Source organism: Grampus griseus (genome assembly GCF_964374135.1).
Source record: "Grampus griseus genome assembly, chromosome: 4".
Classification (NCBI taxonomy): Eukaryota; Metazoa; Chordata; class Mammalia; order Artiodactyla; family Delphinidae; genus Grampus; species Grampus griseus.
This window is the reverse complement of record NC_138997.1, coordinates 108,916,242-108,935,470: the sequence shown is the minus strand read 5'-3', so window position 1 is coordinate 108,935,470 and position 19,229 is coordinate 108,916,242. Positions and strand designations below refer to the sequence as shown.

General features: G+C 35.0%; 1 protein-coding gene across 1 annotated transcript in view; it reads left to right on the top strand.

Annotated features, from left to right (window-relative positions):
* Positions 1-217: 217 nt before the first annotated feature.
* The window catches only part of TACR3 (tachykinin receptor 3), a gene marked incomplete at both ends in the record, with an annotated part of 60,909 nt that continues 41,897 nt past the window's right edge, over positions 218-19,229 (top strand). The window contains one exon of the mRNA XM_082653141.1: positions 218-762. Coding sequence (XP_082509267.1) covers positions 218-762 — 545 coding nt within the window. The remainder of the gene's footprint in view (positions 763-19,229) is intronic.

The window sequence follows — 19,229 nt, the reverse complement described above, 5'->3', positions numbered from 1 at the left end:
AGACTCCTCGGGGAAAGTGCCTCCCTTCTTCCCATCACCTGCAGGTTCAAAGCATCCCTTAACCAGAAAGGGCTGTGGGTACCTTTCTACCCCGCTTTCGGGCGGGGCTGAGGTCCACTGAGCAGCAAAGCTACCGGGAAGCAGAGAAGAACTTCGAGGGAGACTGCCCGGGCGGGCAGTGGTTGAGCGAGGGGAACCGGGTTGCCGACCCATCGCTATGGCCTCGCTCCCCGTAGCCGCGAACTGGACGGAAGGGGGAACAGCGGGTGCGGACGCCGGGAACCCGAGTGCCGCGCTCGAGGCTGGGGCAGCCGCGGGAGAGGCTGACCCCGAGTGGCTGCAACTGCTAGCCCAAGCCGGCAATCTTTCCGCTTCCTCCTCCACGCTGGGACTGGCCGCGGCCTCCGCGGCGCCTTCGCAGTTCCGGGCCAACCTCACCAACCAGTTCGTGCAACCGTCTTGGCGCATTGCGCTCTGGTCCCTAGCGTACGGCGTGGTGGTGGCCGTGGCGGTCTTCGGGAATCTCATCGTCATCTGGATCATCCTGGCCCACAAGCGCATGCGGACCGTCACCAACTACTTCCTCGTGAACTTGGCTTTCTCCGACGCCTCCATGGCCGCCTTCAACACCTTGGTCAACTTCATCTATGCGCTTCACAGCGAGTGGTACTTCGGAGCCAACTACTGTCGCTTCCAGAACTTCTTTCCTATCACAGCAGTGTTCGCCAGCATCTACTCTATGACGGCCATTGCAGTGGAGAGGTGAGGAGAAGACCGGGAGGGAGGAAGAGGGGGAGGGAGAGAGGAGCTGGGCGGTGGGATAAGGTTACAAAGGAAATGGTGACAAAATGGGTTTGATAAAAGGAAAGGGACCAGTTAAAAGTTCTTGAAGAGAGGAGGTCACTAACCCATTTGTAGTCTTCTAATGGCTGAATTGGTTTCTGCTTCTATGGCCTCCCCACTCCCACCCTAATCCCCCTGATCCCCATTAAGGGCATCTAGAAGGACTGAAGAAGGTGAATGAGAGAGATGGGGAAAATCTGTCATTCAAAGTAGGACAAACTCAGCTAGAAACGCTTAGTACTCGCACATTTTCTCAGATGGCTTCAAGCAATTGCCACAAAAATTATGTTATCTGTAAAATGTACTTTTTGGCTTTCCTTCTGTCAGTCGTTATTCTGTCAGAGAAATGAATGATAAGTTACCCTTCTCCTCCCTCTGGTTTGCTGGTCCATCCCCTTACCCATCCTTGCCCCAAGGCCAACACTGGTTTGGTCTCCCAGTTATGGAGGATCCATCAGAGGCAATAAGCTCCCTCCAAATGATTGCCGTCAGCTAGCAGTTTCCACAGTGTTTCAGGTAGATTTCACTTTCAGTAATCTGTGAAGGCCATGAGATGGGTAAACCCTGTGTCTGGAAGATGGCATCCAAATCATTCAGATGATGGGCAACAAAAAGCCCAAAGAATAAGTGGTTAAGAAATGAGGCACACCGGGCTTCCCTGGTGGCGCAGTGGTTGAGAGTCCGCCTGCTGATGTAGGGGACACGAGTTCGTGCCCCGGTCCGGGAAGATCCCGCATGCCGCGGAGTGGCTGGGCCCGTGAGCCACGGCCGCTGAGCCTGAGCGTCCGGAACCTGTGCTCCGCAACAGGAGAGGCCACAACAGTGAGAGGCCCGCATACCGCAAAAAAAAAAAAAAAAGAAGAAGAAGAAGAAATGAGGCACACCGCTTTATAACTGTTGAAGATAATCTTTTAGAATGTCCCCCCATCTACAGTGGGGATTCTGAGATTCTCAAGCAATTTTAAGAAGCTGGAGAGACCTCCAACAGTTGTCCTCGGGTTCCAGTTTATGAAATTTCTGTGTGTTTTTTTTCTTTCTCATATTGAACATTATGGACTATGCATACTGTGTTAACACAATGGTAAACCTCTACCTGTCACTGATAGTTACATTTTAATTCAATGTTATGCTAAAAAAGAAACACACCAGTTGATTTTAGTCTTCATTTTATGATTGGCAGCTTGCAAGGGGGATGCATGGAGGCCGGGGGAGGGGGTTGAAGTCACTTTAACTTCAAGTAACAATGTCCTCATCTGTGAAAATTAAAAAAAAACACTTTTTTTCTATATTAACGAACTTGTTCAAAGTAAAATGAGGCTTAATATTAATTCTTACATTAAGCCACCATTATGAGAAAAAATAAGAAAAAACGACTTTTTTTTTCCGTAAGTCCATCCTCTGTGTTTACTATTTTGAAATAGTGATCATAGAGGTCTTGATGACATAAAGCTTTAGAAACAATTTTCAAATGCCACGCCCAGGGGGTTAAATTGAAGGAGCAATGGTTAGTTGCCACTAACTAGGATAAGTAAGCATAAAACCACATTTTAAAAGCCTCTGAGGGCTTCCCTGGTGGCGCAGTGGTTGAGAGTCCGCCTGCCGATGCAAGGGATACGAGTTTGTGTCCCGGTCCGGGAAGATCCCACATACCGCAGAGCGGCTAGACCCGTGAGCCATGGCCGCTGAGCCTGCGCGTCCGGAGCCAGTGCTCTGCAACAGGAGAGGCCACAACAGTGAGAGGCCCGCGTATAGGAAAAAAAAAAAAAAAGCCTCTGAAACTGCCAATCTTCCTTTCCCCTTTATCTCTGATTTTCCACAAGTATCTCACCCCTTCATATTTGTAGGGACAGAGGTGAGTACAAAAAGAAATAAAATTAACCCCAAGTTGGAGAACAAGTGAAATTGCCTCTAATCTTGCTCTACTTTATATATAACACATCCTACATATATATTACCTATGTTTTAATTGAGAATGCAGGTGTTAGAAAATTAATAGAACAGTTTATAATGAAATATTATCTTTTTAAAAATGTATGGCATATCCCACTTGACATACAGGGATATTAGAAAATAGAAAATATTTTCTTCCATTTTCTAAGCACATTTTTGAAGTTAAGTTAGAAACTCTAGGAAGGTTTATTAACATATGGTAAGGGACAATTTCAGGGCATAGGGTCCAGTATTGATTAAAATATTTAAAGAATTTTTTAAGTGACAGTCACTGTTTTTTACCTGGAAACCTTAAGGAAGTAATTTAATATGTTTTATTTAATAATTCAAAAGCATTAACAAACACAGCAAAAAATACTTTATATTCTTCAAACCCAGGGACACCTGACATAAATAATTTGTAAAATAAATATTTAATCTAACTGAAGTAAGTTATATTTTTAGCCAAATAGATAAAAAGTTATCTTATATGCTATACTTTAAAAAATTTGCTTCTCATAAAGCTGTTATGCAAAGTATTCATAGAACCTCTATTTCTTTTGAAGCTTATTATGGACAGATAAAAATATATAGTCATAAAAAATCATAAGGCCTGAATGTGGTAACAAATTATCTAAATGTATTGTGGTAAATTTTACCATTGCTTTAAATATTATGGTTATAAATACTTCGGTAAATTTTTTTAAAAAACATCTTTATCAGTCTTTAATTCTAGTGCCTGAGCCAATCTCCTCATTCCTCTCTACTTTAGGGAGAGCCACTGCCCATGCAGTTACATTCTTTATTACAATAAGACTTGACTCATTATTTAGCCCAGATGATAAACGGCATGAGCTTAGCCCAAGATAAACTGGTTTACATTTGCATTCTTTGCAAAACAGTAACTAAAACTATGCTTTGGAAAAGATTACTTTTAGAAAATTTTTTTATGAATCTTTAGCTCCTTTTACAATTTGTAGTTATTATTCAAGGATTTTAAAATATCCCATTTGCAGTCACTAAAATTACTGCTGTAGTGTGCTGTGAAAGTTCGATTAAAACTATCAAACAAATTCAAATTCAAGTGAAAATTCTTATAAAATTAATCCTGAGTACATAATGAAAGCAATAAATGTGTATTAATTGAATGAATGAAACATAAAATTATCACAAAGTAAGGTGAAATCAGAAGTGTCTCTTAGATAACTAGCAGAACTCCAGTTGATATCAATGTTACATTAACAACACTGGGAGAAAAAGGAGTTTATATCATATTTAACAGACACAGTATAAAAATGCTGAATATATAACATATTCTTACACACTAATAAAAATATATATCTCTAATATAAAAAGAACAAAAGTAACAAACAATTCACAAAAGAAGAAATAAAAGTGTCTAACAAACATTAAATTATGGATTGCTTATATTCTGTATCTCCATTTTTCACCTGTTATTTGCTTCTCAAGACATTCAAATCTGAACTCTTTTCCCAACACTCTACCCAAAGAGCCATATTGAGAAATCCAGTGAGCATTTTAATCCTCGACTTCCTTGACCTTTTAGTAGTATTCCTCACAGGTGGCTATTGCCTCTTGGCTTCCAACTGTCCTGATCACCTCCTACCCACTCAGCCTCTCTTCCATGGCATTATTAATTCTCAATAATTAGAATTATTTCTAATTCTCTGCCTCTATGTAGTAATTAAATGCATAGGTTCCACAATACCAAATCCTGGACCTGATTTTGTCCTTACTTTATTCTCTATTTCTAAGTGATCTCATTCAAACCCACAGCTTCATTTTTCACTTTTGAATGAACAGTTTCCATTTTTTCTATTATCTAATTGGTTTTCTTTTGAATTATAGAAGACACATAACAATCCATACAATAAAGTAGACAAATATAAATGAATGAAAAATTAAAACTAGAAAAAATAGAAAGGGAGAAAATAGAAACAAGATGGGAGTGAAGTTATAACATGGACATTCAGGTCAAAAAGTCCCAATCATTTATGAAAGTTAAGCTTCAAATATGTCTCTGAGCCTCTTAGTGAACAAACAAAAAAGGAAATAAAATCAGTAAATTTGTTTACACTGTCCATATAAACAATATATACACATTCCTTAAGGGCTTAGGAATTTCTGACATTTGAGTTTCAAGAAATTCTTTGTATGGGTAATTAAGAGGACAGTGTCCTCAACCACAGTGTCATAAATGCAAAAGAAGATTTCCCATAGGTGTTTGCTTAGCATTCCTCTGAGTAGGCCAAAGACATATGCCAAAGCAGAACTCAGTGAATGATATTCTCAGGGTAAAACCTCTATCTGAGCACAGTTTCCAGATGGTCTGGTTTGTTGCATTGAAAAAACTACAAAAAAGGATAAAATGTATTTCCTCCAAAAGTATTTTTTTCCACCTGAACTTTGGATATAGCTTGAGAATCAGATAATTCAAAGTTGTAACATATGGCAAAAGCTCTACAAATCATTCTCATTCCAGTCCCCAGTCTCTGATCCTGATCCATCCTCTATACCAGTCTCTTATTGAAACTTATTTTCCCCTCATGCATTATAAGGATCATACATGCACAGTGAAAACAATTAAAAATAGAAATATTAGAAAGTTAAATTTACCTGTAATTGTCCTACACCCCAAATATAGCCTATCTATGATCTTCATGTTCACATTTCAACTCTCCCCTCATTTTTTGTGATATGTATATCTCACATAGTACATTATGTACATGCATAAATAAAGATATATTTTTAAATTACTAAAATAGTGCCACATTATCATGTCATTTTAAATTTACCATACAGTGTTACTAAAATTTATTGAACAAATTATAAATCTTGGACATTATATGTTATGAAGATATAGATGTTTATCTTACTCTATAACATTTTTACTTTAATTGTTTAAATTACAGTAAGTACATATAAGATAGAAATAATACATACATATGTTTTAAAACTCAAAAAGTAAATGGATCACCAGCTTAAAATCCTCTAAACCATCTTTGAGCTCTGCTCGTGTACCTGACATTTCCACTTGGGGTCTGAAAAGCTCCTCAAACTCCTCCAAACCCATTATCTTACCTCCAAACCTCTTCCTCTTCCAGTGTTCCCCATTTCAATAAACAGTACAAGCATCCATTCAGTTGTTCAAATAGCTCCCAATCTATTACCTTCTTTCTGACTCTACCCCCACTTCCCTAGTCCAAGCTACTATCATATCTTTCTTGGACTACTAAAAACACCTCTTAATTGGTCTCCCCACATCCAATCTTAATCCACCTTAGTATATATAAGAAAATGTTTCTGCACTCCTACTTAATGCTACAATGTTTTCCCATTGCTGTTATGAGAAGAAGAATATTCTTAATCCAGATAATAATACCTTGGATAGCCTGGTTCCTTGACCTGTGCAACTTCAACTCATACTATACCTCAACTTCCTAATCTTTGTTCTAGCCACTCTGATCCTCTTTCAAGTCCCTGAATGTGTGATGCTATCTTTTTGCCACAAAGCCCTTAAACACAGTTTTCCTTCTGTCTCAAATTCCCTTCTGCCCATTCCTCATTAGTTGAACATACTCCTCATTTAGATAACAGCTTGAATCTCATTTCACAGGGAAACGTCCCATAAGCCTCCCAATTTAAATTAAATGTCACTTTGTAGATTCTCTTAGCACATGTTAGACATAGCATTTTTATATATTAAATTAAGAATACTTGATTAATAATTTCCTCTAATAAACTTATAAGCATCATAAAGACAAGTTCCCTCTGTTCTTAGTCTTTATTGTATTCTTATGCCTATCATACTGTTTTGCACATGGTAAGCACACAATCCAGATTCCTGAATAAAAGAATCATAAAAGTAATCAAATAAAAATTAAAGTGATGAGATATAACTTTTTTCCATTAAAATCGGCAGAGATTGCTAAGTTGTAGTAAACATGGCATTTTAACACATGATTTTAGATTGAACCATATGTAATTGCCAGTTTTTAATAGTTTAAAATGTCAATTAATATTTCATATGGTTTAATCTAACAGTTGGGTATATATTGTCAAAAATCTTTCAGGGTGCAATTTTCCAACATGTTCAAAGATATTTTTCAAATCAAAATTCAAAGAACTGAAAACAACTAAAAAGCTCAACAAAAAGAAATGAATGATGAGGCATCTAAAAATGAAATTCTATGTAGAAATTTTAAAATTACATTTGAATATAACATCAGTTCTTTCAAGTCTCTAGGCACATGTATATAAATGTCCTAACATTAACATGCATATCCAAAATTTTTTAATCTTTTTATAACCTTTGCTTATAAACCATTTCTTGCTAGTCTCCAATTATTTCTTGCTAGTCTCCAATTAGGAAAGTCTGATGAGAGTTCATCAGTAGTCCTCCTTAGCACTTCCATTCTCCTCACCATACCCTGGCCAGAGAGAGAGACAGAAAGAAAGAAACAGCAATGTCAGCACTTTGGTACAGAACATAATAGTGTCTCTGGAAGAAGCCATGCCTTTCTCCAGTTGTTTTGGGCATATTGCATCCAAATCTGCAGAAGTCATAAATTACAAACTGCCCTCTGCCTGAAGTTTTTGTGATGTCTATTTGTGTTCCAAATAGAATTTGGAGGAATTATTTTGTCCCTAATCTTTGCTCCATTAACAAATTCTTAAAGACCAGTGTTCCTTCATCTTCTACTTGCAACTCTCTCTCCCTGGGGCTCAGCTCTAAACCACATGTCCAGGATGAGGAATTGTTTCCCTACTTCCCTATGCCTCATTGCTTTGAGAATACACCATTCTTACTGAGACTTGCTCACTGGTATGTTGGATAAATGGTGCAAAATATACAACTGGGGTTTGAAGCCCCACCACTTCATTAGACACAGTCAGAGTCTGAATCCCACTTTAGACTCAGCAGGATCTCTAACACACGATGAATTTTTAGACTATGGATTTAACAGTCTGATATAATTCTATATGTGCAATAAGGTAGATATAGATTTGATTTTCTCTGAATGCTGAGATTTTGGGTAATTTTGTTTTCCTTTATACTTTTCCTTTTCTAATTATCTACAACAAAATGTACTTCTTTTACATGAAACAAAATACATTGCTAATTAATTAAAGTTCTGAAGATGGATGGTGGTGATGGTTGCACAATAATGTGAATGTACCACTGAACTGTACACTTAAAAATAGTTACAATGGTAAATTTTATCACTATAAAAATTTTAAAATATTAATTAAATAAATAAATACTGTTTAAGGACCTAATAATGACTCTGAGATACACGCTAAAGAGTTTAGACTCAAGGAGAGAACAACTCGATTAAACTTTGTATAGATTTTTAGTGATAGATGTTTTATGGAAACATTTTTAACACACTTTCTAGGCTAATTTAGAAATCATGAAGACATCTCTGGCAAAAGAGTACCTTAACATTACAATGGATTATTTTGTAAACTGTGAAATCTTTTCCCCAGGAATTATGTAAAGATATCACACCTATGTGGAGTAATTTAGAAGACTGCCTAAAGATACAGGGATAAATTAGCTCAGTATTTCTATTATTTAGTCTGGTATATGACAAAAGTTTTTAAATATTTGCTTAAGAAGTCCCCCATTTTGAGTTTGTATTATTATCTATGACTTTTTTTACCTTCAAATCTGCCCAAATATCAAGGTTATTTAAATTTTTCTTTTACGCATACCTGTAAGTAAGGAAAATGTGTATCTGATTTTATCACTAAGCAACAAAGGGCTCAATTGTGCTCTGGAGCTGATTTATACTTGTTAGAGGGAATCAACTGCGCACATTTCTTCTCAACTCTGCATTTAGTGATGTTACTTTGGTAGCTTGAAATCATGGTAGGAGTATTTACACCACAGAAATTTGCAAATGCTAGAAGTCATGAGTTTTGTTTTGTTTCTGTGGTTTTTTTTCCTTAGAGTGCTTGTGGTTAAACATTTACCAGCACACAAATCACTATATTTGTAGTCATTCACTCAATAGCTATTTCTTAAGTACCTTCTAAGTATTAACATTGTATAGATATGGGGCACACTGGAATAAACAAGACAAACATGTCCCATATCCTAATGAAACTGTAATTAATATCTTCACTTGAATCCCTCAGTTGTAGTCCACCAGAGTCCTAAATCCAATAATCTATTGAACTTCAACATCTGAAAGTTTAATAAGCATCTCAGAATTTACATGCTCCAAACAAAGTTCCTGATTTTCCTCTGAAACTTACTCCTCCTACAATCTTCTGAGGTCAAAAATCTGAACCCTAGGTCAGAACTCTTGGAAGTATTCTCACTCATCTCTTCTTTCATACTCTATGTCCAATCAATCAGAAAATCTAATCACTTTTACTTTCAAAATATATGTAGAATCTAATCACTCCTTAAGATGTCTATCGTTGCCTCCCTAGTCCAAGTCAATATCATTTCTCACCTAACTGGTTTCCCTACCCCTGCTTTTGTTCCCCTTTGGTTTGTTCTCAATGCAACAATCAGAGAGATCCTGTAATGTGTCAGATAATATATCCCCTCTACAAATCCTCCAATGGCACCTCAGTTCTCTCAGGGTAGAAATCAAAGTTCCTACAACGGTCTATAAGAATTTATAGTAACTGGTTCTTTGTTACTCTCCAACCTTATATCCTACTACTTACACTCCACTGCTCTGCTCCACCATCACTGCTTTCCTCTGTTACATCAATATACTAAGCGTGTTTCCACCTCAGGATCTTACACTCTGTGTGAAACACTCTTACTCCAGACATATTGTTCATTACCTGTACTACTTCTGGACCCTGACTACTCTATTTGAAGTTGCTTTAAATTTTTCTTTACCACATGTATCACCTTCTAATATACTATATAATTAGCTCATCTGCAATGTTTATTGTTTTTTGTATGTCTGCCCTACTGGATTCTAAGTTCCATGAGGACAAGGCTAGACCTGTGTCTCAACTGAGTAAATGAAGAATAGATAGAGTCTATGGTAACTGGGAACACATAGCAGGGGAAAGCACATTTATAGTGTTAGAGCAGTAAAACACAGAAATGTAGAAGCATTTTTTAAGTTCCTTATTTTATAGAAGTATAGAAAATATCTCCTAATAAATTGGCTATGAGTAGTTACTATTTAAATAAAAACATTTAAAATATTCTATACAACCTAATATGTGATTATCATACTGAACTGTATCATCTATAAAGAAAATGATTAGGAGATTTTCAAATGAGCATAGGAAACAATTTTGAAGAAATTAAAAACTCACAAATTGAGTGTTTATGTTGAATAAGTACTATTAATCACAATTCAGAATTCTTAGATGAATAAACTTACTGAATTTAAAAGACGTCACAGTGCCATATGTATTGATTTTTATACCTTCAAATTAAATAAATATGTGAAGGCCGTTTTCCCCATTAAGTTAACTACGTGGTATAAAATAAATTCAAAACTCTTAAACTTACATCATGTTTTCATTAACTTAAAATGTTTTACTCCTAAAATAAAAATATTTTCAGTATCTCTTCAACAAAGATTTACATAAGCTAAATTTCATGTTGAAGGCTGTGGTATTTCACAAACAAACTAGTGTAATAATATTTTTTAAATAATAGAGTACAATGCTTTCCTATGTAAGAAATTACTGACAATCCCTATTGACCAGTCACAAAACCATTGATGAGACTATCTTTAATGAACAAGAATGAAACTGAATAAGGTCTCCTTAGAAACATATAAAAGGACACCATTTTAAAGTTTTAGCAGCTCAAAAATAGAACACATATGCCAAAGAACACACACACACATAACCAATTCTATGCATGCACAATTCAATACACGCAATCCTTGCTTTGCACAAATTTCAGTTACCAAGATGATTTATTTATATAACACCAGTCCCCTCAACAGCATGGCTCAAGTTTTTCTTACCATGTCACATTAACTGTGAGTACTTGCATAATGTAAAAAATTATCTGCTAGCTCTTAAGCTCTCATGAATCACTCCACAAATAACAGATGTACTTCATAATCAGTGACCAATCATATTCCTATTTTTCAAAATCTGTTACTGATTGGTCACTGATTATCTTAGTCAGTTCATGCACAGAGAGCAAAGCACATAGTTGCAGTGCCTCATTGTCTTTCAATGATAAACTCAAATGACACCTTAGAAAAATGGCTAATCAAGAGAAGGACTTGCCAACAAAGAGGAAGAAATAAAAAGTGATAACACTGAAAGTGAAATTCAAATCCAGTATAGGTGAAGATGAAGAAGAATAGCTGAATAAGAGAATGTTGACAGTCACTTTACAAGAGACTCTAAATATGCAGCCAGAGGAAATTAGTGAAGGTGAATTTATCAACATGAATGAGGAAGATGATAGTGACAAATGAGGAAGATGTCCCAGAGGAAGAGAACTGGCAAAAATCTTCATATGAAGAAAAAAAAAAATCTCAGATACTTCACCACTTTCAAAGTTCAAGGATAAAATGTTGGAAGCTGATTCAAACTCACAAAGGAGTATAACACTCTTCCAAGGTATAGAAAACATGTTGGCTCTGTATATGTTATATGAAAGAATAAAGTAAACACTATTCAAACTACTCATGATACCTTTATATTTTTTTCTAAGACTTTATTTTTAGAGCAATTTTTGGTTAACAGCAAAATTGAGGGAAGGTACAGAGATTTCCTATATATCCTCTGCCCCCCACACTTGCATAGCCTCCCTGTTATCAACATCTCCCACCAGAGCGGTACATTTTTTACCACTGATGAACCTAACTGGCTCATCATAATCACCCAAAGTCCATAGTTTACATTAGGCTTCACTCTTGGTGTTGTACATCCGATGCATTTAGGCAAATGTGTAATGACATGTAACCATTATTATTGTCTCCTCCAGAGTATTTTCACTCCCCTGAAAATTCTCTGTGCTTTGCCTATTCAACCCTATTCCCTTGAACCCCTAGCAAATACTGATCTTTTTATTGTGTCCATAGTTTTGTCTTTTCCATAATCACATAGTTAGCATCAAACAGTATGTAGCCTTTTCAGATTGACTTCTTTCACTTAGTAATATGGATTTAAGATTTGTTAATGTTTTTTCATCGCTTGATACTAGATTTCTTTTTAGCAGTGAATATTTCATCATCTGATGTATTGGGTTGGCCAAAAGGTTCGTTTGGTTAATGAATACGTTGTTCAATAAAGTTACTCATGAAAATGAAAAATGTGTCTTTTATTTTAACTTTAAACCAAACGAACTTTTTGGCCAAACCAATACCATAGTTTATTTATTCATTCATCTAATGAAGGACATCCTGGTTGCTTTCAAGTTTTTGGTAATTATGAATGAAGCTGCAGTAAACATCCATGTGCAGGGTTTTGTTTGATTTTTGTTGTTGTTTTGGTTTTTTGTGGGTTTTTGTTTTGTTTATTTTGTTTTGTTTTGTTTTGTGGACATGAATCTTCAACTCTATTTGGTAAATACCAAGGAGCACAACTGCTGCTGGATCATACAGTAATAGTATGTTTAGTTTTTTAAGAAGCAGCCAAACTGTCTTCCAAAGTGGCTGAACCATTTTGCATTCCCACTAGCAATGTATGAGAGTTTCTGTTGCTTCACATCCTTTCCAGCATCTGGTGTTATGGATTTTCACCATTCTATAGGTGTGTAGTGGTATCTCATTGTTGTTTTAATTTGCATTTACCTGGTGATATATGATGTGGAGCATCTTTTTGTATGCTTATTTACTATCTGCATATCTTCTTTGGTGAGGTGTCTGTTAAGGTTTTTGGAACCTTTTGGGAACCTTATGCATATGTTAAATCTTTTGTAGTTGTCCCACAGTCCTTGGATATTCTCTTCCGTTTTTTCAGTCTTTGTTTTCTTTGCTTTTCAGTTTTTATGAATTCTACTTATATATACTCTAGCTCAGAGGTTCTTTCTTCAGCCATGCTCAGTCTACTAATAAACCCATCAAAGGCATTCTTCATTTCTGTTGCAGTGTTTTTCAACTCTAGCACTTCTTTTGGTTCTTTCTTTCTTAGGATTTCCATCTCTCTGCTTACATCGCCCAGCTATTCTTACATGCTGTCTGCTTTATCAGTTAGAGCCCTTATGATATTAATCCAGTTGTTTTAAATTCCCAGTATGATAATTCCAACATCCCTTCTATGCCTGGTTCTCATGCTTGCTTCATCTCTTCAGGTTTTGTTTTTGGGTTTTTTTTTTGTCTTTTGATAGCTGGACATGATGCTCTGGATAAAAGGAACTGCTCTAAATAGACTGTTAGTAATGTGGTGGTGAGGTACGGAGGAAGGGGAAGCATTCTAGAGTCCTATAATTAGGTCTCAGTCATTTAGTGAGCCTATGCCTCTGTTCTGTGAACTTCACAAGTGTTTCTCATTTTTTTCCCTCCCTTTATTTTTTTTAAAAATTTTTATTGGAGTAAAGTTGATTTACAATGTTGTGTTAGTTTCTGCTGTACAGCAAAGTGAATCAGTTATACATATACATATATCCACTCTTTTTTAGATTCTTTTTCTATATAGGTCATTACAGAGTATTGAGTAGAGTTCCCTGTGCTATACAGTAAGTCCTTATTAGTTATCTGTTTTACATATAGTATAGTGTACGTATATCAATCCCAATCTCCCAATTTATCCCTCCCCTGCTCTTTCTCCCCTGATAACCATAAGTTTGCTTTTTACTTCTTCTTAACAAGGACTGCCCTCAGAGGAAACTAGTTGGCCAGAGTTTAATCTGCTGGGGTATTATTGGAGTCTAACTGTCCTGAGGGGAGGATATACTCCAGTCCAGCTGCATCAGCCTTCCACTTGGGAGAAGGGAAATAGCCAACTCTAACCTACTCTAAACATCTGTCCCATCTAAAGGGAGAGAAACATCTGTGTTAAGAAGAATAGTCTCTGATGTGTTTAAAAAGTCCTTTTCCCCTTCATCCTGCTAGAAGCATGAGGGGGTGTTTCTCTGATATATCTAGTGGGATCATGGTCCAGTTCCTGGAAGTAACTCACAGGATTGTGAGGGGCCTCTGCTATATTTCCAAAATGTGTATTTAATAATCTAAGGGGAAAATGTAACATTCTATAAAGCAGGACAAAATTATTCTACCACAATTTTACTTTGTAGAAAGATCTAAATGTTCATATGCTTCCTCATTACTCTTTTATTCTGTTATTAATTTACTTGTAGAAACCTGGACAATCGTTCTGCCTTTGCTGTAACCTATTCCATACAACTCATCCTGAGTTTCATTACTTTTGCGTAGTAATTTCCATTCATCTTCTATTTGGATATGTTTAATTTGTTAATTTTTCCATTTGCTAATTTTTAGCAGAGAACATTCTAAAGGGTTCATTCAGTAAAAACAAAAAAAAAAATGAAAAACTACAAGCAACATATACGTTTCAAAAAAAATGGAAAGAATTGTTGACATAATGAATGATCCTTTATAATTACATCACATTTGTTATGTTCAAATCTTTTTTTATCTTTACTAGTTGTTTTTGTTGTTGTTTTGTCTTCTTCTATCAGTTATTGAGAAAAGTGTGATAGCCCAACTATGATTGGGAATGTATCTCTCATTTTAGTTTTGTCCATTTTGCTTTGTATATCTTGAAGCAATATTTATACAAATCTAGGACTGTTATGCCTTCCTATGAATTTATCCCTTTTGTCATTATGAAATGTCCCTCTTTACATTTAGTAACACCTCATGCCTTAATGCCTAATTTTTGTGATGTTTTTTGAATTTTATTTTTATACAGCAGGTTCTTATTAGTTATCTATTTTATACATATTAGTATATATATATGTCAATCCCAATCTCCCAATTCATCCCATCACCCACCCCCAGCTTTGCACTCTTGGTGTCCATATATTTGTTCTCTACATCTGTGTCTCTATTTCTGCCTTGCAAACCAGTCCATCTGTACCATTTTTCTAGATTCCACATATATGCGTTAATATACAATAGTTGTTTTTCTCTTTCTGACTTACTTCACTCTATATGACAGTCTCTAGACAATCTTTTCTTTGGTTAGTGTTTACATGGTAACCCCTTTCACACAAACATTTTAACACCAAGAATGTCTAATATGATTAGAAGTCACAAATTTGATCCCATGATGTGTGGAAATGTAAATTTTAATTACATAACTTTTTTTAATTTTTAAATTAACATGTACTAAAACTGACTTTAATTGATGTACAGATTTAGGATTTTTAATGCATGAATCTATTCATGCAACAGTCACCACCATCAGGACACAAAACTATTTCATTACTACAAACAAACTCCCTCATGCTATACCTTTGTATTCATACCCGCTCTCTGCCCTAAAACCTGGGAAGCACTGATTTATCTTACTCCACTGTAGTCTGGTCTTTTGGGGAAAATATCATATTAATATAATTATACAATACGTGAACTTTGAGACTGGCTATTTTCACTCACCATAACATCTCTGAGATCTAAGTTGGTGAGTGTATCAAAAGTTTGCTCGTTTTTTATTGCTGAGGGTATTCTTTGTATGGAGGCACCAAAGTTTATTTGTTCATCCACCCTTTGCAGGGTATTTAGGTTGTTTCTAGTTTTGAACAATTATGATCTATTCATAGATCATAAACATCCATTAAAGATTTTTGTGTGAAAACAAGTTTTCATTTCTCTAGAGTAAATAAGTAGGAGTGGGATTACTGGGTCATTTGGTAAATGTATATTTAACTTTATAAGAAATTGTGGAAGTGCTTTCCACAGTGGCTATACCATGTTGTATTCATACCAACAGTGTATGAATGTTCTACTTGTTCCAGATCTTCATCAGCAATTGGTATTGTCAGTATTTTTGTTTTAATTTTAGCCATTTTAATGTGCATCTTGATGTGCTTTTAATTCACATTTCATTAATGGATATTTATATTAGACAAGTTTCATGTGCTTATTTGTCATTAATGCATCTTCTTTGATGAAGTGCCTATTCAAGCCATTTGCCCATTTTTAAATTGGATTGTTTGTTTTCTTACTATTAAGATTTTATTTTTAACAGCTTTATTGAGTTATAATTTACATACCATAAAATATACTCATTTTAGGTATATGATTTAATGATTTTCAGTAAGTTTTTAGTTATGTAACCATCAACACAATTTAATTTTAGAATATTTCCATTACCTCAAAAAGAAACCTCACTTCCAATTTTGTAGTCACTCCCCATTCTACGTGCAGCCCTAGACAACCACTAAGCTATTTTCTCCTGCTACAGATTTGACTTTTCTGGAATTTGATATAAATGGAATCATTTTATATCACATATAGTCTTTTGCATAGACTTGAAATTTTTAATTGGGTTTTTAATTGGGTTATATGTCTTCTTATTAAATAGTGAGAGTTATTGTGTATTTTGAACACAATTCCTTTACTGGACATATTATTTGCAAATATTTCCTCCTTGTCTGTGGTTTGTCACTTTACTTTCTTCCTTGCATATTTAAAAAGCAAAAGGTTTTAATTTTCATGAAGTACAGCATATCATTTTTCTCTTTTATTGTTTGTGCTTTTGTAGGCAGTTCTAAAAAATCATTAGCTATCCCAAGGTTGTGAAAATTCATTTTTATGTTTTTTTTCTGATAGTTTTATGGTTTTAGATCTCACATTTATATGTGATACATTTGGAGATTATTTTTATGTGTGGTGTGACATAACCGTATAATTTATCTTTTTGCATGTGGATATCTAATTGTCCTAGCACTGTTTGTTGAAAAAATACAATTTACCCCCATTAAATTGCCTTGGCACAGTTGTCAAAAATCAACTGAACATAAATGTAAGTGTTTATTTCCAGACTCTTGATATTTTTGCTTCACTGATCTACATGTCTATTTTTATGCCAGTACTACACTGTCTCGATTACTGTAGCCCTGTAATAAATTTTGAAATATGGAAAGTATAAGTCTTTCAAATTTGTTTTTATTATTCAAATTTTTTGACTATTCTAGAAGGTCTGTACTTCCAAATTATTTTTAAGATCAGTTTTTTAAATTCTGGAATTAGAATAGGAAGTTTTATAAGGATTCTGTTGAATTTTTCAGTCAATTTGGAAAGCATTGTCAGCTTAACAATATTGAGTCTTCCAATCCATGATCATGGACTGTCTGTCTATTTATTGAGGTCTTCTTTAATTTGTTTCAACAATGCGCTGTAGTTTTCAATGTATGTCTCAATTCTTTTATTAAATTTCTTCCTATGTTTATTAAGTTATTCTTTTTTTTTACATCTTTCCATTTATTGAGGTCTTTTTTAATTTGTTTCAACAATGCGCTGTAGTTTTCAATGTATGTCTCAATTCTTTTATTAAATTTCTTCCTATGTTTATTAAATTATTCTTTTTTTATATACATCTTTATTGGAGTATAATTGCTTTACAATGGTGTGTTAGTTTCTGCTTTATAACAAAGCGAATCAGTTATACATATACATATGTTCCCATATCTATTCCCTCTTGCGTCTCCCTCCCTCCCACCCTCCCTATCCCACCCCTCCAGGCGGTCACAAAGCACTGAGCTGATCTCCCTGTGCTATGCGGCTGCTTCCCACTAGCTATCTACCTTACGTTTGGTAGTGTATGTATGTCCATGCCTCTCTCTTGCTTTGTCACAGCTCACCCTTCCCCCTCCCCATATCCTCAAGTCCGTTCTCTAGTAGGTCTGTGTCTTTATTCCTGTCTTACCCCTAGGTTCTTCATGACATTTTTTTCTTCTTAAATTCCATATATATGTGTTAGCATACGGTATTTGTCTTTCTCTTTCTGACTTACTTCACTCTGTATGACAGACTCTAGGTCTATCCACCTCATTACAAATAGCTCAATTTCGTTTCTTTTTATGGCTGAGTAATATTCCATTGTATATATGTGCCACATCTTCTTTATCCATTCATCCAATGATGGACACTTAGGTTGTTTTTGGTGCTACTGAATAGACTTTTTTGAAGTTCATTTTTAGATTGTTCATAACTAGTATATAGAAATACAATTCATTGAACTTGTATTCTGTGACCTTGCTGAACTTATTAATTCTAATGGGTTTGGGGTTTTGTGGATTCCTTAGGAAGATCATTTCATCTGCTAATAAAAACAGTATTACTTCTGTCAGTAATAAAGACAGTATTCCTGTTGAATTTGGATGCCTTTTATTTCTTTTCTTTCTTTTTTTTGTAGTTGTTATTGTTGCTGTTGTTTGCTGTTTTTTTCATATCTGATTTTCCTCTTTAATTATATTTTCATGATACCTTATTAAGGTAATTTGAGCACAAATTATTCAATGATAGAAAATGACAGAAAAACAATTTTAAAAATCACCTCCATTCATTCATTAATTTAGTCATACAATAAATATGTGTCGGGTGCCAAATATGTGCAGTCATTATCCTAGATGCTATGAATATATTTATTATCTAAGTATATATCCAATAATGTATTATTATCCCAGTTTAGAGGTTATCTATACCTTCTTTCTTCCATTTGCACAGTTAAATAAGCATTTACATCATCACAATTTAATTACCTGCAGATTGGGTACTCCTTCTGCTTGATGGACAACATCATCTTTCTGAGTTTAAGGATAACAGAGTGGAACTGCCACAGGCCACTTCAAAAAGGAGTTTAATATGGTATAGGCCATATTAAACAAAACTGAAGGAAATTAATTCCTAGTGCACCCAAAGAACTTACAGAGTCTCCAAGTATAACATGCAACATTTCTATTTAATCATTGAACCACTGAGCACTAGTTGCCCTGACTGATGTTACATAGAAGACCTTAGTGCTCTCCATATAAGAAATTCTTCTAAAAGGAGAGATTTGAAAGAGAAATAACCTATAATGCACTACCCTGATGGAACAGTTTCTGTTGAAAAGTTAAAACAATATTAAAAGAAGTTTTTTTTTTTAATCCTTAGATCAGAATTTTGGCATGAACTTATTTTTCTTTCTACTCTGATCACAACTAGCTAAGAACCACATTAAATAAGTTATCTTTGTTTATTTTTGTCTCGAGCTAACCACAGCAACATTTTTTAAATTCTCAAGTGTTAATTTCATTTTATTCAATATAGTTTTAGAGTGATTTAGGTTGAGTGTCTACTGTGCCTGATATTGCCTAAGTCTCCTTGAATACATTGTGTTATGTAATGTCATTTTAACCTCATAATCATACTCTACGCCATGTTTATTCCCATTTAGCAAAGTTAAGAAAACTATTCCTTTTAAAAATTGCGTACACGCTTAAGTTTTTATTTGTAAACAATTATTCACCCATCCATCTGTCCAAATACTCAACAACTATTTGCAGTCACTATTCAACAATGATGTTGACT